Source organism: Diabrotica undecimpunctata, chromosome 1 (genome assembly GCF_040954645.1).
Source record: "Diabrotica undecimpunctata isolate CICGRU chromosome 1, icDiaUnde3, whole genome shotgun sequence".
Classification (NCBI taxonomy): domain Eukaryota; kingdom Metazoa; phylum Arthropoda; class Insecta; order Coleoptera; family Chrysomelidae; genus Diabrotica; species Diabrotica undecimpunctata.
The window spans coordinates 27,085,241-27,112,550 of NC_092803.1; the positions used below are offsets into that span (position 1 = coordinate 27,085,241).

At 31.1% G+C, this 27,310-nt stretch overlaps 3 protein-coding genes across 3 annotated transcripts in view; 1 reads left to right on the forward strand and 2 right to left on the reverse strand.

The window, feature by feature from the left end:
• Positions 1 to 436: 436 nt before the first annotated feature.
• LOC140447053 (uncharacterized) lies at positions 437 to 6,622 on the reverse strand. The gene has a single exon (XM_072539641.1). It carries the CDS (start codon positions 6,328 to 6,330, stop codon positions 4,969 to 4,971), a length of 1,362 nt encoding a protein of 453 aa, XP_072395742.1. The 5' UTR covers positions 6,331 to 6,622; the 3' UTR covers positions 437 to 4,968.
• Positions 6,623 to 7,265: 643 nt separating this feature from the next.
• Pbgs (Porphobilinogen synthase) lies at positions 7,266 to 14,316 on the reverse strand. Its single transcript, XM_072539655.1, has 6 exons — positions 13,952 to 14,316; positions 13,730 to 13,877; positions 13,394 to 13,613; positions 13,125 to 13,269; positions 7,935 to 8,239; positions 7,266 to 7,473 (listed from the first exon to the last, which is right to left on the reverse strand). Exons 1-6 carry the CDS (start codon positions 14,086 to 14,088, stop codon positions 7,403 to 7,405), a joined length of 1,026 nt encoding a protein of 341 aa, XP_072395756.1. The 5' UTR covers positions 14,089 to 14,316; the 3' UTR covers positions 7,266 to 7,402.
• Positions 14,317 to 14,388: 72 nt separating this feature from the next.
• crb (cell polarity complex component crumbs) overlaps positions 14,389 to 27,310 on the forward strand; it is a 111,457-nt gene continuing 98,535 nt past the window's right edge. Inside the window, exon 1 of the mRNA XM_072539654.1 lies at positions 14,389 to 14,656. Within this exon, the coding sequence (XP_072395755.1) occupies positions 14,590 to 14,656 (67 nt within the window). The 5' untranslated portion in view covers positions 14,389 to 14,589. The remainder of the gene's footprint in view (positions 14,657 to 27,310) is intronic.

Sequence of the window (27,310 nt, forward strand, 5' to 3'; positions counted from 1 at the left end):
GTTCCCTTTATTGTTGGTCTGTAAAGATTTTCTAGTAGAGGAAAAAACCATTGTAATAATTGAACCATTAGTAGAACAAAAAAAATTATTTTTATTCTCTTGCATGTTAAACGAATTATGAAAGTTGTAAAAATGTACCTTATTTGAACACTTGGTAAATAAATTTCCTATAATCAGCAAGAAAAAAACGAAAGGAGGAATATTTGATAGACATCAGACAATGCAACTTATAAAAGACCTAGATTTCACAGAATCTATGCATGAATATTTTGATCAAATGCATGGCCTTTTTTTGTTATTTTGTAGACAGATAATTATAAATGTAAACAATAAGAACAAACAGTGAAAGAGAAATTTAATAATAATTATTAAATTCTTAGTTGCCATTACCTCCACAGTCATTTATAAAGAATTCCTGCAAATCTTGGTCACTCTGGAGAGGAGCAGTGTACATAAGATAAAATTTTTGGAAGAAAGACACCAGAGCATATGGTAATCATACATGATGGCTGATTACAGCTGGAGCATTAAAAGAGATAGACCTTTTAAAACATACTTAACAAGGAAATTACTCAAAAACGTTTTTGGTTCAAATCTTGTAAATATTTATTTTTTGTAATAAATATTAGTTTTATATTAAAACCAATTTATATAAAAAAAACCAATGGTTTTGTAGGCTATATTCAACATTTATATGTAAGGATAAGACTAACTAAAATCATGATTGTTCTCACATTTATTCAAAACAAGCTGATAAAGAATCATTTAAGAACATGTAAAAAAAGTGTCAAACGATGTAATGTAATATTTCTTTTTGAATTAAGGTTTTCCTAATTTATTATATCAAATTTATAGAGAAAAATTTTTAAACTTAACAATATCAGATATAAATATTGTCTGTAATTGTCTGGTTAAGGATTAAAAAAATATATCAATAACTATATAGAACAGGCTTTAATAAAGACATTGTATAATAATGTAAAATATATAAACATATAATTTTTGTCTACATAATATTGTATATGCAGTAATTATTTTATTGTCTTGCTATCATAATCAAATTAGATGTTACTTTAAAAGACCTATAAAATTCTTATGAAAATATTACATCAACATAGGATTAATCAGAAAAACTTCGGAATATAAATTAAACAATATAGTGAGATTCTAGCAGAACAACATAAAAAACCCCACAGTTCCTGTGGCTATCCAATGTAGAACATTACTCATAAATGTTAAGAAAATTCCAGTATAATAAAGTACTGTGAATACATGTAGATCTTGAAACAAAAGTTAGAATAACATTTTATAAAGAAAAAAGACCAAAATGTATTAACACACTTTAATCTTTTGAATGGATACCTAAATATATATGTTTATAATGATTTTTTAATGATTGCTTGGAAGGAGCAAGGAAATTTTCACATATATTTATAGAATTTACGAATTTCCCTACAATTTGATAACATTAATCAACTACATATTATTTATACAACCTATAGTAAAATTAAAAAACTAAATAAGTACAACTCGTTCAACAATTGCTGCTATTATGTAAAATAATAGATAAAGACTAAAGTATCTAATATGATTTCAAGAGATTCAGTAATAATACATGGAATGCTGTAAGTAACAATGAATCATCTGTTGCAAAAGATGATTAGGAAAGTTTACAGTATCTTAAGTGATTCCCCTTTTGGCCAATGAGGAATCTCTTTGATATATAGTTCCTAAAAAGAATGAGAATCCATTCCTTCATATATAAATATACAGTATGACTAATTTTAAGTTGTTCCATGTTTTTAGAATATAGAAAATAAGAAATACCCGATTACTCACTTTTCCAAAATTAATTACTGCAAAGGTCCTATCTCAGTTTTATATTAAATTTCATAATAGAAATTAAAAATAATGGAACAACTTCCAAATTAATCAATGAAAAAGGCAGTGGTCAAAGTCTTATGAATTTGAAAAATGAAAATAGGAAGAGAATTTTTTAACAACTTAACAATCAAATGATAACTATGTTGAGCACCTAAAGGTAACATTGGACACATTTTGTCATGTCAAAAATTTTACAAATTTTATTATAGTTTTGTACCAACAACAGCTGAAGACATTTGAACATATATACTAAATTTAGACATAAATAACTATAATTTGAATTGACAAAGAAATTAATATACTTTTGTACTAATAGTTTTGTAGTAACAGAACCCTGACAAATGATATATTAACTACAATAAAAATCTCATTAAACATCATTAGTATGCTCTAAAGTATTTTACCTATAAAGTTTCTTTTAATTTGATAATTATATAAATATATGGGTCATTTAATATCCATTTAGCATAAATTCTTTAAACTAAAAATGTTTCCTAGAATTTTTAATTGGTTATAAGGGCATTGTATGATAGGGTGACTTTATTGTGTCTCAGGAAAAGTCTTTACTGAATGACATTATTGAAAGTTTTAATTTAACATGCCAAAACTTAGAACCTACTAGAATTTTCACAAATAAAAATGGCAGAACAACAAAATCTAAAATTGACTATTTTCTTCCAAATTATTCCCTACCATATGAGGAAACAGTTAGAGATTTTCATCTTGGAGATCATAGTGGATTGGAACTTATAATACCAAATATAAATTCAATAGCAAATCACCACACAAATGACATAACGAATGCTATAACATTTAGAAATTTGTCTGAACCAAGTATATCAACATTGCAAACAAGGTTGAATCATGAGGATTTTAAGGTTGTTTATGAAAATCTCGACAATATTGACTCTGCTTATACTGTTTTTGTAAATACTATATTGTATCATATTGATATATGTTGTCCTATGGTTGTAAAAAAATTAAGTCAAAATAATACTAACAACTGGATTTCTAACGAAATCTTAAAGATGGGAGTTGATTTAAAAAACCTTTTCTGGTTGACAAAAAATTCAACAGATCCTGATGTAAAATTAAAATATAAAGAAGACAAAAAGAAGTATACTGATAAAATTCAAGAAGCAAAGAAGCATTGTTTCCAGAATACTTTTCACAACAAAAATAACCATCAAAAGCAAAAATTTATTTGGAAAACAGTTAATATCAAGACTGGAAAAAAAGGACAGTAAAAAAACATAGAAAAAATCTAACACTTAGGAAGTTTCATAAACGATAAAAAAGAGATGACAAATGCTTTCGGCGTATTCTTTTCATCATTTTCAAAAAATGCATTAAATGCCAAATATGGAAATTCACAATTTAAAAACTACACGACCTTAAATGTTGACCAAACATTCTTCTTCTATCCTATATCTATGAGTGTGTACATTATTCAACCGTTAAATAAATCTATAGAGATGGGTATTTATCCCACTGATTTGAAAATTGGTATCGTTTCCCCAATATTTAAAAAAGGAAACAAAACTATGTTAGAAAATTATAGACCAATTACCGTACCAACTGTCTTGTGTAAGGTTATTGAAAAATGCATTCATAAAAGGATGTTGTCATTTCTTAGTATATATAACATAAGTTCATATCAAAATGGGTTTCTTCAAGGTAAATCAACCGAGAGTGCATCAACAACATTTTTTAAATTCATTTATAGTTCATAAGATCAAAAGAAATTTGTTGGAGCCCTCTTTTTTGATTTAACTAAAGCTTTTGACTCTATAAATTTAAATGTAGCAATTTGTAAACTAAACGGACTTGGATTTCGAGGTAATTTTTTAAAATGGTTACAATCCTATCTAGAATATTGACAGATATATGTCAAAGTCGGTCATTATCAATCAGATTTGCATGACGTTGATCGTGGCGTTCCACAAGGATCAATACTGGGTCCTTTGTTATTTCTTTGTTATATCAATGATATGTCTAAATATATGAGTACGGAAAATATTTTTTTGTATGCTGATGACACGACTTTGGTGGCATCTGCAGAAAATGCTGAGGAATTGAGGTTAAAACTCAATACCTTAGCCCATGAGTTTACGTCTTGGTGCGAAAAAAACTCCTTAATAGTAAATTCGAGTAAAACAGTATGTCTGCAATTTTATATAAAAACTCCAATAAAGGAAAATTTCTCTGTCAAAGTCGACAATGATTTTATCACTTTATCTGATGCTACAAAGTTTTTAGGACTACATCTAAACAGTAATATGAGCTGGGAGGTACATATTAATCATGTATGTTTGAAAATTAATTCTGGATACTATGCTCTTTTGCAACTCAAATACTTATTTACAACGGAACAGATACTTAATGTTTATTACGCTATCATCTATTCAAATTTGTCATATAATATTGTTCTATGGGGCAGTGCAATAAATGTCTCGAAAGTTTTTATAGCCCAAAAGCGCATAATTCGCTTGATTTTTAATTTACCATATAGACATATATGTAGAGAGCATTTTAGAAAATATCAAATACTCACTGTTCCCTCAATTTTTATATACAGAAGTATTCTGTATACAAAAGCTAATATCAATAGATTGAAATCAAATTCAGATGTACACAATTATCGTACCAGAAAAAAAGATTTCTTTAGGACTCCTAAACATTACACTTCTATGTTTGAAAAAAAACCCTGATTATAGCGGCGTAAGGTTTTTTTATCAGCTCCCATCCAAATTAAAAAGTGAAGCAGATGATGATAGGGCATTTAAGAATAAATTGAAGACTTATCTCATCGAGTCATGTTTTTATAGTGTCTTGGAATTTATGTCTTAGATATGTTGTATGTTGTTTCTATATTTATGTGTATGTTTATATTGTATAGGTAGTCTTTAATGTTTCCTTTTACTTTGACATGTCCTATATTATGTAAATAATCTGTAAGGATGAATAGTTTTATTTTTTTTTATTTTATTCAAATTTTGTGGGTATTAAAAATGTTATTTCAACATAAAAATCAAATGTCTGAAGTAATTATCAGTTGGTACAAAAATATATAAAACTTGTTTCTTACTTGGAATGCTGAGATCCTTGACTCACACTGAACCTCTTCATTGGTACAGACTCCTTTCCTTTGAATTTAGCTACAAAATTGGGCACTCTAGCTCTCATTCCACAATAGTAAGGGTCTTCATACTGCTTACTGTCTTTTGCCTTCTCTTTACCTCTTGAAGATCCAAAAGGTTTCAGCCAGCTCTTTGTCACACCTTCATCATAGTCAGGAGATGGTATATCTTGTGGCACAGGATACATATTCTCTCTGGGAGGCAACTTAGGTGGTTTCTCACTCCTTCTTTGGACAAAGTTGGGAAGTCTAGTACGTAAACCACAGTAGTAAGGATCTTCTTCGAATTTCTTAATTTCTGGCTGTCTTTCTTTATCCCTAGCCGAACTTAATGTTTTTAGTTGTCTTCCTGACATATAGTCATCATAATCTGGTTGTGGAATATCATGGGGATACATGTTTTCTCTGGGTGGTAACTTGGGAGGTTTATCACTTCTACGCTGACTCTGCATTATTAGGTGCTCTCTTGTAGCAGCTACACCGCCTCCTGTAAAATTCGAAGGTCCGAAGTGTCCACTATCTGTTGCGGCAATACTATATGGATCTTCATCTGGAATTGGAATTCTAGGTCGATTTTTTATATCCATAACTCTCTGTACTGGTGGTAATTTTGATTTTAACATGTCCAAAGCTACAATATTTATTATCAACACCCATATAGGACATTCTAACAATTCTGGTTCTACTTTTACAAAAGCTATTGCACTCAGGCACTGACATTCTAAACGACGGCGATCTGGATAAGCCCTTCTTAACTCTCTATTGACATTTGACTGGAATTTTTTCATATCGAACAACTTCACAGGCTTTTCTGGCTCTAAAGCACAATTAGGTAATTTTAAAACTTCATTTCCTATAGCATTCTCTGTATCTAGGGCTGTGTTTTTTATATATACATTACATTTTGATACCCTCTTTATAAGAATATTACCTGCATCATCCATTTTTATTTTAACACCATGTCCGATGTGTCTCTTATACTCTCCTGTCTTTTGGTCTCTCATAGGGTTCTCAAAACCACATAACCCTATTCTGAAACCATCAAATCCATCATCAGAGTCATTTACGGTGAGAACTGGGGCCCTTGCATAAGCTTTAGCCACTCTTCTGTTTCTCTCTAATACTATAACTTTTGCCCATATTTCATCATCGATTTGGGTCCATTTGTTGAGCACTTCTTGTATGTGATCCCTATACAGTTTGTCTTTTTGGTACCAAACATCTTCTTCGTCGTCAGGGGGTTGAAACACAGTGTCCATATGGAGGTCGTCGCGTGACCTTGATAAAATTTTTCGACGGGATACCATTTCTTAAGGCGTATTTGTAACGAAACGCTAACAGGAATTACAAATTGAAAGAGCAGTGGGTGTCACAAACTGTTGTAATTTTTATGTGTTCCAATAAACCTTGTTTCCATTAAAAATATAGGACACTTGCAACGATACAACACTAAATTTTCACTCTTGAACGACAATACGCTCGAAATCACACACTTCTATAGCAGAGATTAGAAAGTTAGCACTTTCTAATCTTTGGAAGGCCGCCGTCGTTTGTGCTACAAGGCCGCCCTCCTGCATGCCAACGACTCAACACTCAACACTCCCATAACAAGAATGAGGATTTGTAGTGGCAATCCTGAAGTAACTAAATAATACACAATTTTTAAATTTATTTGGTTTCAAAATTTAAATTTAGTGAAACAAATTGTAATTTTTATAATTATCTGAATAAATATAACACAAATTTATCATCATAAATATAAAACGAATTGTTTGGATTGTAAATATGGAATTATTAATTCCAATATCACCCCAATTGACATATGTCTCATTAATTCCTGGGTTTTAAATTCTCAGCTGACATTTATATCCTTTAAGTTAATTAAAAAATGACTGCTAATTATATAAAAGGTAATTAATTAAATGATTTTTTTAATCATATCAATATCCATAATCTTTGCTGATACTGAAATGTTTGTTGCACCTATATTAAGGCAACCTTTATTACCGACTGCAACATTGGTGGCTGGCTAACTTGTCATATTTTTTACAAATTCAATGAAAACTGAAGTTACACATTTCAATGCAGAAAAAATTATCTAGCAAATAAGATAATACGGGTATATGCAGGTAGTAGAAAAAAGTATGATCTCTCAATGTTTTTCATTACTTTCAAGAAAAGGAAATGTAGGGAAGTCCATAAGTTTGGGAGAAACTGTTACTAAAGACATTGAAAATAAAAGTCCAGATCACAATTTTTATTCTCTATCATTCCAAAATACTGAATACTAAAATAAAACAAACGCATCGTCAATATTTTTATGTCCTAATTTTTGTCATATAATGCTATCACCATTTACTTCATTTTAATAGCTTCTCTCTATAATTTGCTTTTTAATGTTGACCATTCCAGTACTTGTGGAGTAAAATAGGAAATAATGACATCAGCACCTTAAAAATCAAGAGCGAAACATTAGTAAAATCCAAAAGGAAAATGAAATTCCTGTAGTTGGCTGTATACTATGTATCACAAAAGTTTATTTAAAATCATTTAAAAAAAGTTATATAATTTAAAATCCCTTTCGGGTTACGTCACAGAACGTTTTCGACTAATCAAAATGACTGAAAAAATCATTTTAATTAGATGCCATCTAGAACCTCTTCTGACATCGTCTGAGGGCCTAAAGAAATATTAAATTTTGTACCATCTAAAGGATTATTACCCAGGTATTTAGTGGCTTAACACATGTGCACCGAGTAACAAAACACTGATGATGGACTTTTTAGTCTGAAAACGTTCTGTGACGTAACCCGAAAGGGATTTTAAATTATATGCCTTTTATAAAGGATTTTAAATAAACTTTTATATAGTAAAATGATTCCCGTTAATCTGAGAAAAAAATTGCCTTTACCTGCTCTTCTAATGGATCCCAAAACTTCCATTAAAATAATTTTCAAGTCACAATCTCCCCTCGTAGCAGCATGATGAATCATAGCGTATTCTCCAGATACCTGATATGCAAACATGGGATACTCAGGATGTTTGTCTTTGATTTGTCTCAATATATCCATGTAGCTCATGACAGGTTTAACCATCAGCATGTCAGCTCCTTCATTTACATCTCGATCTGCTGCTCTCAAAGCTAGGCCAGTGCTCTGAGGGGGCAACTGGTAGCATTTTCTGTCTCCAAAGGCTGGTTTCGATTTAGCTGCATCTCTATAAATAAACATGTTGTTTTTGACAGTGTGTAACTAAGGAAGTAACGAATAATAAAATGAACTAAAATTGGGATATGTCAACTGGAGCTACAATATTATTATTTGAGGTATACTTGAGATCTATAACGCCATCACAATGAAAACAGTTCATAGATACACGAAAGTACATGCAGTTCATACAGTAATAAAAATGCCATTCCTATTTATACCTAATAAATATTGAATATATCGCACCCTTAGTAAAGTATGGGCACAACTCAAAAAAGTAAAATGTTGGGAAATCGCATTTAAAGTTTTGCGTAACTAGGATTTTTAAGAAAATGCCCTATCACATAACGCCTGTGTATTATATAATTCTGAAAATGTTTAAACTAACACCATAGATTATGTATTAAATGTTAGATGTTTTTAAAGTAATAAAAAAAATATTTTTTACAAAAAAAATAATTTAACTTACCCTTGTCCAAATACGCCGTTATATTACTAAATGTTTCGGATAGATATTGGTCTATATCAAATTCTGTCAATGTATGATTACCTAGTAATCTAACTTTGGTGTCATAATGCATTATATTATGAAAGAAATAATGTTAAATACATTGATAAGTTCTGTGCTGACATAAATGACGAAAACAGTAAACGGAAGTACAACTTTATTGTTACAAAAAAATACAAAATAATGCTTTCACTTACTTAAAATACAAACAAAATGCTTTTATTGTTCAATTTGACGTCAGAAGACAAGTCAATATAAAACTAAAAAAATGTTTAAAATATTGTAAAAGGAACTAAACATTACATTAGTCTGGAAGTTTTCTTGTCGCTGTAATTGTATGTCTCCTAATTTCCAAAACGAATTGAAATGTTTCAATCTTTGGTTTTCATCCATTTTTTCGCTGCATTTCAGTCTACATTTTTGTGAACATGGGGGTTTCATTTTCCTTGCTGCAACATATTTATTTGTATTGATAGATGTGTAGCTTTCACCTAAGTTGCATTGAATCTTCTGAATATTCTGTTTCCACTTAGTTGGATCAGCTTTGCGTTTTCTTGACCCCACTACACTAACTGTAGTAGATGTTTCAACATTATCCTTATTGGAACTTGATGTTATACTTGGCGAACTGCGTCTACTCTTCGGTACATTGTTATATGTAAGATCATAATCACTAAGGTCTACGTCACTTTCTTCTGAATCAATCGGAGAAATGCGATAATTTAGAGGAGGGGGATGTAGAAGGTATTTGTTCTATATATTTTTTTGTTTCTCTGTCGGCTTGCGATTAAACAGTACTGTTAGATTTAGAATTTATTATGCTACTGCATTATAGCAGTAAAATCTGATAATTAACTGCAATTAAAGTGGAAAGAAACAACAAATATTTATTTGTTCGTGTTTTATATAAATACAATTTTATACAAATTAAAAAACAGAATCCATAAAATAATATAATAAAAATGTACTTCTCACAGCTTTTCCTGTATATGTATTTGAAGCGTAGAACATAGTACATTATAAGGATATTATGGCAAATGCAAATATTTGGTTTAATTTATATCTCCACATACCCTGAATCTAAATGTTGTCCAATTCTCAAATGCATTAAAATTCAATCATTTAGGTGTGAAAATCTATCAAAAAGGGATCTACCTGTTTTATGGAATGATCCCTTGTTTATTTAAGTACACATTTTTATAACTACTTACATTTTCATGTTCCACTATTTAAATTGGTGTCACCATGTCATCTGGTTTATGTAAAAGATTAATAATTTTTTGAGCTCGTGATCCCATACTTCTGAAACAACACAATCAATTGTATGTAGTTATTCACATTATGTTTAAATATTTATGTGAATATTCATTAATATAGAGGCACTAAACTTTATATTTCATTATATTTTATATCTTACAGAGGTACAATCATTAATTGACTTCAAGTCTGTGGTTTTGTTTTTGTAACACAAAGACACAATTGAAAATACACCTAATAAATGATTAATTTGAAATATACAGATCAATTTGACATGCGTACACATTATACCCGTAAGTTTTGTAATACAACGACATAAAACTAAACACATCAGTTTAATAGAAAAAACAAAATGTGAAACTTACCAGAGTTTTCGTCATACAATGGCACAATGCTGAATATGACAATGCAACGGTTTGCACTGAATTCGTCGATATAGCAGGATGAGCGGGGGAGGGAGGGGAATCGCATTGTTGAAAAGAGACACATATAGGTTTCTCGCGCACTATTTCATCTTTCTCGCTTTCTGTCAAGGCCATTGGATAGAGTATTAGGTTTTATGTCTATATCAGACTAAAACTCAAAATTCGAAATTTTTGATTTGTGCCTTTACTTTACTAAGGGTGAGATATTTACTTCGTAGCTTAGATGTCAAAACCTCGTATTTTAATTTTCGATGGTTTTGTGTTTTTTGGGTTAACATTAGGAATTCGGGCCGCATCGATGACAAAACATCTTATCTCAAAGCGTGTGAAATTGCCCCTGTGCCACTCGAATTCAGAAACCTCGTATCTCATAAGCTGTAAACGAAACCCCGTAAGTCACAAAGTGTCAAAAAGTAGCAAAATTTATAAATATTGAACTTTTTTGAGCAAGTGTTTATTAGAAGTTACAGTAAATAAAATTAATATTAATTCTTTGTTTCAATAATACTTAGTTGTATTGTTTTACGGTAAACAGAATCATGCATCATCAATATTAGAATCCAATAATCCAAAAAAATTTGGTATGATGATTGTATTAATCCATTTTAGTTCATCAACTAAAACAAATTATATAAATAAATAAAGGAAAAAAAGAAACTTGTTAGTTTAGTACAAAATTGTGATACGATGTTTTCTTATCTACCTAAATTTAATCAACTACTTACCATAGTTAAAGATTTTTTTTAATAATAATATTGGTAATGTCATTCTTGATGATGATGATGATGATAGTGTGTTTGGCATGAAAACTAGTCCATTTGCCACAGATTGTTGAATAATTTACAAGCTTTGAACTGGTTTATGTGACTTTTAAAGAAGAAACCTCCCAGTTTTCAGCAAATTTCTAATATTCAAGTAATTCGTGTATTTTTTGAACTCAAAAGTACTACTATTCAAACAGGGTCTCATTTAAAAATGACAAATGATCAAAATATATGCTTGCCTAGTATGAATGTAGAAGATTATGATATGAATGTCGATGTGAAGGAAAGTACTTAGGTGAAGAACGTCAGAAAGGAACTAACGTTGAAAGCAGAAGGTATCATTGAAAATAACGAAGAAAATCGACAGTATAACAGCGTTGAATTTAAAGCACCTTTTGAAGGACCAGAGTCGGGTAAACACGTAAATACTTTGTCGAATTAGGAAGATGAAACTTGTAACGTCACTAAAAGCAAACAATTTAAAGCGACGCAAAGAAGTGAATGCTATTCGAAAAAAAAAATCTCTCGAAACAATCTCAAGAAACTGTCAAGAAATTAGATGAAAAGTGCTCAAGATAGAGCACAATAGACAAAAATGAGAGAGGCCTATGTCCAGCAGTGGACGCAAACGCCTGGATGATGATGGTAAAGAATACACAGCAAAACGGAAGGAGAAATATGGATCTTCTATAATTCCTATAAAGAGAAACTTCCGGGAAATGAAACCAAGATGTACTTCAGCAAAGTGTCTAGCAAATTTTCAAAAGAAAAAAGGAATTGTTCAATGATAAACGAAGAGCAACGAAAGAAGATTTTTGATGAGTTTTGGTCTGAGATGGAGGCATCGATGAAAGTTGATGACAACACGAAAAAGGACATAAAGAAAATCACTGCATAATGTAAGTTTCTTTTATCATTTGAAAATAGATAATAATGTAATTCCGGTATGCAAGAAAATGTTTCATTGGTCGGCAAATAGTTGGCAAATAAAATACGATTTAAATTTCAAAAACTCTCATCTCAACATTTTTTCAATAAAAAAGCAAACCTTATTTTCTTTAAATTTAATCATTGTCACAAATAATTCAATTAAAATATCTACTTTTCTGAAAAAAGATTTAAGGCGAATGTAGGAAAAATGCCTAAAATGCTCAAGCTTTATGCACAAAATGCTTCAGCAAAAGAAGGTCACTTCTTCTGTCTATTGTAATGTTTGCTATAGTTGAGGAGAAGTCGCAGCTAGGTTCATTTCAGAACAATAAACATAGAAATCATGGAAAAATAATACAGATCATAGGATTTTAAAAATCACCATTACCACAAATTCAAACTGTTGGGTATTTTAATAGGTCCATGACTTTTGAAGATTATTTAAACAGTCAGAAATATCTGGATTTTCTGGAAAATGAGCTACCTTTGTTACTGAAGAATATTCCTTTACACAAAAGGGAAGTTAGGGTATGGCAACAAGATTACCTTATTACCACATTTCCAAACAGATGGATTTGAACTAACAGACCCTTCCAATGGCCTCCAAGATCACCTGTGCTGTCACCTCTAGGTTTTTTGTGTGGAGCTATTTAAAAGTAATTGTTTATAAAGGAAAACCTACAGATGTAGAAGATTTAAAAACTAAAATAAGACAAGCACATACTCAGATTATGCTTAGATGGTTTGACGCTTGTATACATTAATAAATACCCTCCTTGTGGTACATCTTTGAATTTGAGAACAAAATTATTTCAGTTGAACTATCCTTTATTCCCTGATCCATTTAAATGTGTTCATTGTGATGACATCACATATTTCAAGTGTACCTACCTCAAATGATAGTATTATAGGTCCAATTACTATTTCTCAATTTTCAGTTATAGCTACTTCTTCAGTTACAAGATGTTTAAAAACACCTTGGTATATACATTTAAATATTGATATAATTACCTAAATGGTCCATAAAAACCTGATGCAAATTTTGCAGTATAAGATAACACTGCCACTCTATTACCTAAACCATTATTAACCAATTTTATTTTAATTGCCCCAATCCTTCCATCCATCATATCTGATGGTGCAACAATATCTGCTCCTAAAAAGTTAATATGCATAGTTGTGAAAGGAATTATTTAAGGTATTATCAAGGAATTTAGACAAATATACAGATGCATCTATATTTGTTGGTGTTATTCTAGAAATTATATGCTATTTGGTACCTGCTTTGGCATAAACTAGTGCTACATCTGATATTCTTTGGATACTAGCAGTATTATTTAAACTACCATCATTGTTCAGTATTCCACAATGTCCATGGGAACTGTATGGGCATAAACAAACATCACAGGCTATTGTTAGATTAGGAAACCATTTTTTTAGTTTAGGAAGTGCTCTGACTACTGGATTTTGTAAGCTATCTGCATGGGTAGCAAAATCATCCTAAAAATTGCATATACTGTATACATATATTGCGATACCTTTACCAAAGAATATAGACAAAGAATACAAGCGTCTATATTCTTTGCCTTTACATTAGAAAAATGTTTGGTACTTACCTTAGACAACTTTTCCACCACTCCAAAAAGTAACACAGATTGTAGTCCATTTTTAACAATATCTTGTAAATGATCACGTAATTTATTTACTCCATACCTTGAAATTCCTGGCATACTGCTAATGGGTTGTACAGCATTATCATCTTCCCTAAAATTTTTATTTTACCCATGAAAACATAATTATAGAGTGAAAAATAAACGCAATGACATAACCTTACTTACACAATAAAAACTGGGTACATCAAATTTTTCGCTGTGATTTCACATTTAATACCCTGCCAGTCCCTTAGAGTTTGATTAAATATACCACTTTGCAATATATCTCTATTTTTTACCTGAAAATTATTTTTTGCTGACATGTTTTATTAGTCTAAATGTCAAACTTGGGAATGATATACACCTGTGTACAGGTTAAAAATGATAAGGCATATTTCAAAATTATTGCTACTCCAAATATATAATTTATGACGATTAGACACGTCTTCAATTTATTGACAAATTTACATAACAGATTATCTTATAACCACCTGTAATATGTATTTGTATAATGTGTTGCGTACCTCGAAGTAACAGTAACAAAATTATTTTAATTACATTATTAAAAAGTTGGCAGCAGTCTTAAGTACTAAGAAAATAAGAAACAACTGATTTGACAGTCTATTTATTTCATTTATTTAACAAGTGACAATCGCAGGTGGGTTGAGTTGAGTTGTTGTGTGTGTGTTTACGCGCTGTTTGGCGTTTTATTTTATTTTAGTTAATATTAGTTTTTGTTATTAAAATGTGTGTTAAGTGCTGACAGTGTTAAAAAAATAATGACAAACACCTTCCCTCAATCATATCTTATGATTTTCTTATAAATGATGAAGTGGAAGAAAACAATGGAGTTCATGGATATTGTGAAAAAGAATATTTTTTTGACCATTGGTAAGTTGAATATTGTATTTTAATATTGTATCGTATTTTTACCTATCATTATTAATTAAAATGCAGAAAGTGGTTTCCAAGTAACTGATGACTCACTTTATTTCTTACACCTAGATGGAGGTTGATTACCTTATTCTGCATTTTTAAATGAGTCTTAGTGTGCAAATTAGCAATCTTATTGTATTATAGATCTTAATCCTTTCTGTAAAGTGTTAAAGTTCTCACAAAGATTTGGACAATTTAAATTTAATAGGCAAATTGAATGCTCATTTTTACATACTGCTAAATGATATTTAAATGTTTACAAAAAATTAAGTCTTTTGTAAAGAAAACCTTATGTTTGTGGGTGCAAGTGAAAATATAATCTTATTTTTTTCCTGTTGATTTTCTACTTTTAAAAAATACCAACTAGAAAACTTGTGATAAAGTGAAATATACATTGTATATTTATACTTATAATACAATAAGAGTATTGGGAATTTCCTTCCTCTCTTTGATGTGGTTGAATGCTATTTTTTAATTATCTAGTAATTCCAAGATTCTCTCATAAATATAATCATTTTATTTATATTAAATATTTTATTTTTTATAATTTATATTTTATATTTATAAGGTGTGTAATGGCATGGAAGGTTCCTCAGCTAATTCTTTGCAGAATATTATATTATTTATGAAATTATGTTTGTATTAAGTCATTTACATCTCCTTTCTGTATGCACAGAACATAAAAACATTAAATGAAGCCACTTATATGTGCACTATAGAATGTGTTAAACAAATATATTAATATGATGAAGCATTGTGGTGGATACTAGGAATTTTGAGTTTAAAAACATCAAAACGACTGAGTTGTTGCTTATAAATAGTTAATAGTTCCTGAAATATTTAAATTTAAAATTTAAGTGTTTGTTTGCATTGTAAGTAGTTATATTTTATATTTTTTTTATAAAGAATCATTTTAACAACTACTTAACTTAGTTTTTGATTTTGAGTAATAATGACATTGATAAAATACATTTGAGTTTTACAATTTAATTCATATAAACACATTAATCTAGGTTAAACAAGTTATATCCAGGTTTGTTCTGGCATTGCATTTGTACCTGTTGCAATTGTAAACAAAACATGGCATATAAACCTTTAATAAAGTGTATAATTTTTTATACACTTGATGTTTCAACTGAAACAAAATTTAGCTTGTGGGTAAGAATTAATTGAGGTGTTTCAAATGTTAAAATTCAAACATTTGCTTGTGAGGTATATATTCTGATACCCAATGGTATATCACTTTCTTTATGGATTTTTTCACAGGAGTTTTCCTAAATAAAATCAATAGATAATAGTTTCATTTTGAAACTATCTGACTTAGGCTTTCCTTTCATATGTTTTGTTTTGTTTTATTACAAATCCTAATATTACGATTTGGTATAATTATACCTAAATAATTGAGTTTAAACCAAAACTTTTTTTTTGTAAGACACTTTAATCACACCAGGAGCTAGATTGGAAGTTTGCAACTCTCTTGTAGGAAAGTTAATTGTATTTCGTATTTTATAAACAAAATGTTTCTGTAACATCAATAGTTTGGGAGATAAATGGCAAAATGTTACGAAAAATGTTGTTTTTGCCTTTTTTCATCCCTACGAAATAACGCATACAAAAAAATCTTGACCAGATTACCTCCTCATTATTGTTCTAGACCATATCCAGCAATAAAACCAGATATAAATTGTTTTTTGATAACATTTTTAAAATCCCATTCTTGGTCTATAAATAGTTTTCATTGAATCGTATTTATTATGCTTTCAAGTTCCTATCATTATTACAACATAATACAACAAAAAAAGTATCCATTTAACAAATTACAATTTTGTATGCCAACATTTTCCAAGGCTACAACTTCTGATAGAACAATAATTTGTTCTGCATTTTAAAATAGATAAATATTTAATTTCAGTAAATTGGTGAACCTTGGAAGATGTTTACCTGAATGTTTATGCTTTGAATTATAAATAATTATTTCAATTTCTTGAAATGTTAACCATTATAAAGAGTTATTTTGAATTCAATGACAGTAAGACAAATTTTGTAGATAAGTCTGACCTCTAACTCCAATCAGAAAGGAATTGGGGGAAAATTGAATTTTGATTACCGAAAATTATGAAAAATAATGGGTACACAGTTCATGTGTAGGTAATATTGTAAAAAACAAATCTTTTTTTCCATTCCAAATACATATTCCATTTTTGTCCTACAAAGTTTTAATCCATTTTCCTCAAGAGCTTTCTTGAAGATTTGAATGCCTAACCATGCCAGTAGACATATAATACAAATAGACTGAGCACTGCAATATAGACCCATTCTCCTCAGTGTGACAGAGAAAACTGACACAAAGCAGTCTTTGCATCTATTTCTAATGGGCATGGTTTATCGCCCAAATATCCTTCCCAGTTTACACACAAGTGAAGGGAAGGTCACATGGTGAGGAAAGAGATGCAGGGAACAGTAATGTATTGCAGTGATCAGTCTATTATTTGTATTATTTGTCTATGTCTATGATCATGCCTAATCTAATCTAACCACATCTCATGTATTGGTTTTCTCCTTTCCTTCTTTTGACTTTTACTGATTGTAGTATTTACGTAGGATTTAGGAAGTCATCCTTTCTTTGTGCATAGTCATGCCAAATAAGCTGTCTGCATTCAATTTCTTGTACTACAGTTGTACTTATAATTTGTTGAATTTTGATTTTTTAGCGCACTCTAGCAGAAATTTTGTTGTGTTAATATTTGTATTGAGAAAGATAAATATCTTTGACTCTACTAAATAATGGCTGGATCCATGTTCTCAAACTCTGTGAACCCTTGAATTTTGAACAACTACTTTTGTTTCTTGTTGTATAATGAGGCAATCAATAACAATAAATAAATAAGATTTTAGGTTCCTCGAATCTTAATGCCAGGTGTACTTGTGGATATCTTTGTGCTGATAAAACCAATTTAGAATTTATTTTTCATGTTATCTAACTATCAAACTGTTCATACTTCGATCTGTTCTTGCATTAACGTCACCCAACACGACTTTGCCACATTTATTTTCCTAACTTTCCTAACTTTTAGGATTGTTTCATTAAGGTGTTTGAAAAACTCATATTTTTTTTGCCATTGTAGCATCATTGACAATGTATACTTGTATTATAGTTATTCACTGACCTATGGTGATAAGGTTGATAATTAGTCTTTCGTTGATAACATCCCAAGTACTTATTGAGTTCTTTTTTATATGTATTGTCCGCATTTCTGTTTTTTCTGAGTATGAAGGTACTGACCCCATGCCCATCATTGGAATTTTGTTTCATCTGCTCTTTGAACTAATTACTTTTGCTTTGCCTATGCCCTAAGTCTGGGCTCCTACAGGGTACCATCAGATATGTCAGCCATCTATGAGAAAGCATCATAGATCCTTCATTTGCCTTCATCACAGTTATCAACAGTAAAGGTGACAACTGGTCTTATCAAAATCTTGTACAACTTAATTTTAGTTTCTCTGGACAGCAGTGTGGCCTTAATTAGCTTTACATATGTAAACTACGCCCTATTTTCCGCCATTTGTGGGTATGTGAATGATAATCAATAATGCAGAAAACCTGAACCCTTACTTAAGATTTTAATCATTTAAATTACTACAAAGTAGTATATATTTTGCATGAACTACAAAGGAAGAATTGCAAATGAATTTTGCATAAATACTAGTCTAACCACAAAAAACTATGCAATTTTTCTTTTCTTCCGCTGTTCAATGTTTTTGTTTCCACAATAATTATCTTGGACATAACACATAACAAATTCGGAAACGCTACAAAGAATGAAAAAAGATAAAGAAATACTCAACACTATAAAGAAAAGAAAAATGAGCTACTTTGGTCACATACTAAGAAACGAGAAATACGAATTGATGCGGCTGGTCGTACAAGGGAAGGTGGAAGGCAAAAGAGGACCGGGGAGAAGACGCACGTCCTGGCTGAAGAATCTGAAACAATGGAGTGGGAAAACGTCAATAGAACTTATCGAACGTCAATAGAACGTCTTACAATAATTGTATGAATAACATACTCACATGATATGGCAATTATACGCAAGTGACGATTATTCGCCAAATACAGGAGTCGTTTGGGACCGGCTTAACAATGATCTCCTGGTTGCAAAAGATAATATGTTTTCAGTGATATAATGTATGACATCATTAAAAACTAGACCAATCGAAAAACCAGAAGTGTGTCTGAGAATTATAACACCGAAAACCCAGGCAAACATCACAAAGTTTGGAAATCGCTCACTGTATAAGAATTTGATGTCTACTTAGCTATCCTATCACAGCAAGAGTACGACATTCGAATTCAGAGCATTCAAAAGATTTGTGGAAATTAGACGATTACCCTCTATATCGAGCAAGTTTGGATATAAATATATATATATAAATTTTTAGAATATCAACAGATTTCTCCGCTTTGACAATGATTCAACACTTGCAGATCGTTTGGAAAACGATAAAGCTGCGGCTTTCTCAGATATATTTAACCTTCTCAAAGATAATTTATGTCATAATTATGTACCATCCAATTGTCTTACAGTGGACGAACAGTTATTTCCTTTCAGAGGTACATGCCTTTAAAAACCACAAAGTATGGCATCAAAGTTTGATGGGTATGTGATGCTAGTACTTCATACCCACCTACTGGCCAAAAATATCTACTGGCAAATCTTCAACTAGACGCAATACTAATCAAGAGGAACGCGTGGTAAAAGGTTTATAATATCCATACAAGTGTTCTAGTCGTAACATAACAATGGACAATTTTTTTACACACTTCTACTAGCCCGTATTCTGATGTCTTGGAATTTATCCTTCTGCCTTCCTCAGAGCGTGAACCTGAATCATCAATATTTGGATTTAGTGCAGATCATGTTACTCTCTGTTCATACCCACCCAAAAAGAAAAAAAGCGTAATTTTATTGTTAACTATCATAACGACGATAATAAAATATATAGTCCAGTAAATGAACGTGAAATATGGCGATACTCTGTAATTTTCCGTGTCACCACCGAATTGCACGAAAATTCACTTTTGGACTTGTGCCGTTGGTTGCTTTTTATTTTTTAGGGATGAAAACTACCCCTATTAGAAAAAAATCGTATAATTGTAAATTAAAGAGGGTAATTGATTCAAATCATATTTTAATGAAGTGAATGAATGCCAATTAACATTAAACAACATAATTTAAGATTGTATCACGGTTGAGCCCTTAAATCTCACCCTCTGGATCAGTTATAATTAAAACAATGTCATTAAATACCTTGTCTCCACTGATTTGCATGGATTTAGGTTATACATTTATGTAAAAAAGTGAAAAAGAGGGTAAGAGGAACCTAAATCCAAGTTTTCAGGCAAATCCGTCATGACCAGGGAAAGCAAATGCGGCGTACTTATGCCCAAAAACTTACATCGGTCAAACTGGTAGAAATTTTAATAAACGAATAGCAGAACATAAAAGGGCTTTCAATAATAGAAAAACAGATTTTACATACACACTTCACCTTCTAGATCATAATCATTCTTTTAATGACGAATTTAAAATTCTTTATATTCAAAATAAAGGCTTTAAGCTATCTTTGTTAGAATCTATGGAAATCAACAAATTAAAAACACAGACATAATTCTGAATGACCAACTTGAGACAAACAGTTCTCCCCTCCTCAAACTATTTCATTAGAGACTATAAAGTGTAAACACATGCCAAAAATAGATCACTTGAGAAAGGCCGAAACAGCTGTAGTGATAAGAGTTTAAAATAAATTTTGTAGAAGTTTTGAAAACAAAGTTTTCGGTGTTTTATTGTTACATAAAATGAATTTCCATCAAGTAACGGTCGAATCCATCAAAATTATTTAAAAGCAAATGTATTTTACCGAAATTTTTCTACCAGAACCGGAATTGAGTGTATGCTGGGAAGATCTTTGTTAGTCACTGAATCAAATAATATTTCTGAATCGTCAACTCATTTTAAAATTGTTGGAAACTGCTGTATTTGTATGTCTTTAACAAAAACGCGATATAGAAAGACACGAAAATCGTGTGACGTTTTGTAATCGTCCACTCTGCAATGAACACTCAGTGAACATAAGTAGGTAAGTGTGGACAGTGTATTTGAAATTAAATTTTTATTATACAATCAGAATAAATAGAGATTACACAATCACTTTTAATTATAAAATTAATAAATAAAGCTTTGCTCGGGTGACGCGGGTACCGCGGGTATAGACATAATAGATTCTGCATTGTAGAAAAAATATACCGCAATTGCTAGGTATGATCTTCCAAGTTCAGCTCATGGTGGCACCCTAATTCTTTCTATAACTAATGATTTCTCTCCTACAACAAAATAAACCTTTTTTGAGTTTTCATTGGTTTATAACAAGAATCTTAATCTATATATTCTTTGCATTTATAGATCACCAGATTCTTTCACGGAACTATTTTTTCAGAACCTGCTAAATTTGTTAGACGAGCTGCCCAATAAAGCAGAAAGATTCTATGCGGTGACTTGAATATTAATTTCGCTTTTGCTTGATATATATTGTTAATTCTCCTTCAAGAATTACTAAAACAACGTCTACCATAATTGATTATATTGTCTCAGATTTCTCACCCTTTAATGTATGCTCTACAATTATTAATGCAGGACTATCTGGTCATGAAGCAGTATAATATACCAAGTTTAACACTCATTCTCGAAACCCAACGTTTAGATAGGATTTTTTCCGCTCAGAACTTTGGTAAATTCCAAAATTTGTGCTTGACTTCGGGGTGGCACTTTACCTCCGTGGACGTGGACTATAATTTCAGCGATTTTTTAGATAGGCTTGTCTGTATTTTCAAGAAGGCATTTCCTTTAGTTACAATTAAGTCAAAACATCACAAACCCTGGACTACCAAAGATTTTCGCATATCAGCCAAGAATATGCTTTCACTACTGTACATCAAGAAATTTACTACCAACGTCTTTGTCACTGAACTTCAAGTACAGAGTAACCTTTCTAAAACTTATTAAAACAGCTAAAAAAATGTACTATCAAAATCGTCTGGAAAGCTCTAAAAATGTTGCAAAAGAAACTTGGTCCATAATAAACGATCTTCGAAATAACACTAACACAGCTCAAACATTTTCTCTTTCAAACCCTAAAAATCTAAATGAATACTTCGTTAATGCGAGTAAAAATATAACATCAACTATTTTGCCACAATAAGATCCTGTTTCCTATCTCCCCAATTCAAAAAATGTGTCGAATTCATTCTTTATAAGACCAGTTGATAAACCTGAACTAATCCAAACAATAAGTAGTATTAAAGGCAAATCTTCATGTAGTATTGATAGACTATCCATAAAAATTTTCTTAAATCTCCCACAAAATGTGTTGGAAGTCCTAGTCTCAGTAATTAATGATTTCTTTGAAAAAGGTATATTTCCAGAGTGCCTAATGACCATTATTGTTCCTCTTCATAAGGGCGGTGAAAAATCGAATGTGTGCAACTATAGACCTATTGCCTTAGTACTGGTTTTATCCAAATTTATTGAGAGACTTATAAAAGCCCGACTTACGTCCTTTCTCGTGGAAAACAACATTTTATCACAAAGTCAGTTCGGCTTTTTATCCAATAAATGTACCAGTGATTCTACCTATGTTTTCTGCACTACAGAGGTCTATCAAACATTAAAAAATAATCTTTACACTGCCACTGTTTTTTTTGACTATGCTAAAGCTTTTGATTGTGTAAATCACCATTTTTTGATAAAAAAATAAATTTTCTATGGGAATTCGAGGTATTTCTTTGAATTGGCTGTAATCTTACTTCAGGAATAGGAAACAATTAGTTAGAGCAAATGATACTGACTCTAGTCACAAAAACATTGTATGTGGAGTACCACAAGGTTCAGTACAGGGTCCTCTACTTTTCCTTATCTTTATAAATGACATCACTAACTTAAAAATCGATGGAAATTTTTTCCTTTTTGCTGATGATACCAGTATCAGCTGGAGGAACTCTAGTATTGCAACTCTTCGTGCAACTATAACTTCTGATTTACTTAAAATAAAAACCTGGTACGACTCTAATATACTCTTTTTTAACGTGGATAATACAGTAACATTATCCTATAAAGGAGCTCTTCAACCCTTGCTTCTTATTAACAGCCAGATCAGTATCGTTGATTCTGTAAAATTTCTTGGTATTTTTATAGACAGCAACGTTAAATGGTCCCTTCATATCGATTTGTTAAGTAAGAAATTAGCCTCAGCCTGCTATGCAATAAGATCTGTTTAGAAGAAAATCAATTTACCAAAATATCTTTCCAAAATATCATATTTTTCTTTCTTCGAGTCTGATCTTCGATATGGTCTTCATTTTTGAGATTCTAGTACATCTGCCCAATCTGATGTTATTTTTAAATTGCAAAAAAGAGCAATACGGTACCTTTTTGGCCTCAGTAGAATAACACATTGCAGAAGCTACTTCAAAAATCACGGGATTTTAACTCTTCCATCTTTATACATTTTAGAAACTGTTTGCTTAATTCGTAAACACCGACATGTTTTTCCAGCAAGACCTAATCATGAGTACTCCACCAGAAATTCAACCTTTGATGTGTATTTACCGATCCCGTTCACTAAGTTAGCAAAGAAATCTGTATTATATTCGGCAAAAAAAATTATACAACCATCTCCCTTTGCAACTTAAATCTGCTACTTCTTTCCTTAAGTTCCGTAAAATGACAAAAGCCTATCTATCTGAAAGACCATATTATTCAGTGGAAGAGTTTCTTAACGAATAACTAAGAAATTATCGTTCGTTTATGTACAAGTAACCAGAGTATTTTTGTCTATATTTGGGTATCACATGAACGGAAATATGGACTACAAATGAACCAAGACAACCAAGTGCATGATTATCTCTAAGCGACATACAGTAGGAAGGCTAGATATCGAGGGAAAACAAGTAGAAATATCTGAGAATTAACTAACTACAAATATCTGGGAACCTGGGTAAATGAAAACAATGACCAAGGTAGAGAAATAAGGACACGCGTTGAAATTGCAAGACAAGCATTTATAAAAATGAAAACAATGTTTGTTAATCGAGACCTTCCCCTGGAGCTGAGGATAAGAGCCCTAAGATGCTACTTACGTGTTCTCGACTTTGTTGTATGGAATGGAAAGCTGGGCACTAAAAGTGGATAATATGAAAAAGTTGGAATCATTTGAGATGTGGTGCTATACGAGTAGAAGGATTTTAAAAATACCATGGACCCAACGAGTTATAAATGCAGAAGTGTTAAGAAGTCTACAAAAGAATTGTGAGGTCATAAAGCACATCATAACAAGAAAGCTGGAATATTTAGGCCACATTACCGAAATATGAGATATTAAGGCTCATAATGCAAGGTAAAATCAAGGGTAAAAGATCCGTAGGAAGACGAAGAATTTCCAGTCTAAGAAATCTAAGAGAGTGGTATAGTTGCAGCACAGTAGATCTTTTCAGAGCAGCCGCCAATAAGGTACGGATAGCTGTGATGATAGAAAATCTCTGATAGTCTGATAGGAGAAGGTTATCAAGAAGGTTATCAAGAAGAAGGTTATCAGATGCAGCAACTTAAACTTATTAGTTCGTAAGGTTTTATTATGCAGTTTGCATTTTATTTAAATTTTGGAATGGATTGTATATTTTATTTTGTTATATTGACGATTTATGTAATTTCAGTAAATTTTAAATTGTTATTTTTCTGACTTTTCGTAGCTTTGTCCATAAAATTGTACAATTTTCAGTGACAATAAAGCATATTTCTATTTTATTCTATAATGGTGAACTCATTTTAACGCAGGCTATACACATTCCTTTTATTTTTTTTTAATCAGTCACTTCCATTCCAGGAATGGAAGCTGGAATAAAACTATTTATTTTAGTTACCCAAGTACCTGGGTATAGACAGAAAGGACGCATTTAGGGCCTTTAATTAAAACAGTTAACCCTTATTTGTACAAGAAAAACATTAAAATTGAAAGTAAGAAAATAAATTAAACGTTTTATTGGGGTTTCTCCTAGTAAGTATCATCGTTTTTGTATTTCATCATCCTATGGGATCCCGCTCTTTGATTAAATATTTAATATATTCCCAAATTAATTGAAATTTTGTCTAACTGTGTAAAACTCTTGAATTTATATGCTTATATCTGAGTACAAGAACCTCATAATAGACAAAGACAAAAATGGCGTGCTGTCACCACCTACATCCTTCCTTTTGTTAGTTGAGTAAAGCTTTCAAGAAACAAAACAATAAAGTTATAGAACAATGATCCCACGATAATGAAAGAAAAGGACAACTGAATTTACTTAAATTAAATAAGGCAATCAAACCACAACAACCTGGCTGTTTTACACTAAATAATTGCCACAACAGGATCGGTTCAAGGTGACTGTAGATGTTTTTTTAACGTACGTTTTGATATAAGTGGAACTTTATGATTTCAAATGTTCAATGGGCTCAAACTTCACCTCATTTTTCGTCTTAGAAATTGTCTTCTCGGGTATCCGTATCTTATTTCTTTCTTTCTTTTACTGTGTAGCCTGAAATGGAATGGAATGAATAATCAGGTTGAACAATAGAGGACTCAGGGAATCTCCCTGTCTTATCCTATTGTCAGCGTCAATAGGGTCGGTTAGTTCTTCTTCTACTTTTACTTTTATTGCGTTATTTTGGTAGATATTTTCGATCGTTTTGATTATTCCTAGGGGTATCTCTCTTGCGTACAATAAGTGGATAACGTCCTTTAATTTGACCCGGTCAAATGCCTTCTAAAGTTCCACGAAACCTAAATGTGCCGATTTGTTGTATTCTAATGATTTCTCTTGCAGTTGCGTCATTATAAATAGTTGCACCTTTTTTGTAGCCCCAAAATTGACATTCTCAGCAAAATTTAGTTTGTTCTTTTGGCTTTATGTTTTGTTTTTATGACTTTTAGACATTCAGTGGCATTTTCGTTTCTGACGACTTGAGTATAATAAATTAGTATTTTTTCCAAGAAATAAAAAACAAACTATGTTTTTTTATTTACTATTTTTTCTTTATCCGACGATTCAAAACTGGCGAAGACGAACCTGTTGCCCTAAACCGAATTTTAGCTTCCCAAATTAATGACGTATCATCGGAAAAAATATAATTCGTAATAACGTGAGCTTGTGCACCGTTATTACGTCCGTTATCCTTTGAAAACATTACTTCACGATCCGAGCGTCTAAGAAAACGGAACTAACTGGAGACATGTCTAACTATAGATCGAGAATAATCTCATTAGAAATAAGCAGGTTTAATCTGAGGATTACGGATAAAATTGGCACTTATATATAAGTTTGAAAATGAGGATTGAAGTCTGAAGGTGACGACACCGAATAATTAGAATTTCAAATATTTTCTTTATTATATTGTAATACGTTGATAATTATTTTAAAATTACTTTTCAGACTTTCTAATTACCATTATATTGATAAAGTATAGTACAAATTATTGTTAAATACACTTCTATGCTAATCATCTACAAGAGCTGAGCAAAATTGTTCCTTTTAATGATTCGATTTCTTGGTATTTATTCTTTTCCCAGTATCGTTTACTATTCCTCCCAAACCACATAAAATGAGCGGTGACGTTACGCTCTTTAGTGTTGTCATGGGTTTGCTTTTTAACAAATCTATTTATATTAATTTCAAACTCTGTGTTTATATTTATTTAGTATTATTTGTAGTAACTATATACCTATTTGTTATATTTTGTCGATTTTATGCACAAAGAAATAAATCAGTACACCTGAACACGGACTGGGAACACGTAATGAAAGAGGTGAAAGACTAGTTCAGTTTTGCAAAGATAACGAACTCATTATCAAAAACACGTGGTATAAACTCCCAAATCGAAGAATATATACATGGAAAGCACCTAGAGATGATGGTGAAATTATAATAAGAAACCAAATAGATTACATAATAATAAATTAAAAATTCCGAAATGCCATAATATCGGCTAAAGCGTACCCAGGAACAGATATAACAAGTGACCACAATCTAGTTCTAGCAAACATGAAAGTTAAGTTAAAAAAGTTAAAAACAACTGCCAAAACACCGAGAATCAATCTGAGAAAACTAAAAGAAACTGATATATACCAACAAATCAAAGAACAAGTGCACAAAGAAGTTCAGGAAGTAGAAAGGCAAAAGCAATTGACAACAACAGATAAATGGAGGAAAGTAGAGGAGATCTGAGAAATATCACAAAACAAAAACTTCAAGTAGACACATCATCTAAAAATTAACCAAGGGATCACACAAGAGATAAAAGAACTGATGACGGAAAGAAGGGCTTCTTCTTCTAATGGCGCTACAACCCTTTGTGAGTCTTGGCCTGTAAAATTTTCTAGTCTCTCTTCTGTTATTATAATCTGTAATTTGTTGTATTTTTCTATTCAACATTTCTCTCTTTTTCCTTCTACATATTTTCTTTGCATCTTTTCTGAGTTCTTCATACGCCCTTCTATTCAATCGGGAATCCCTTT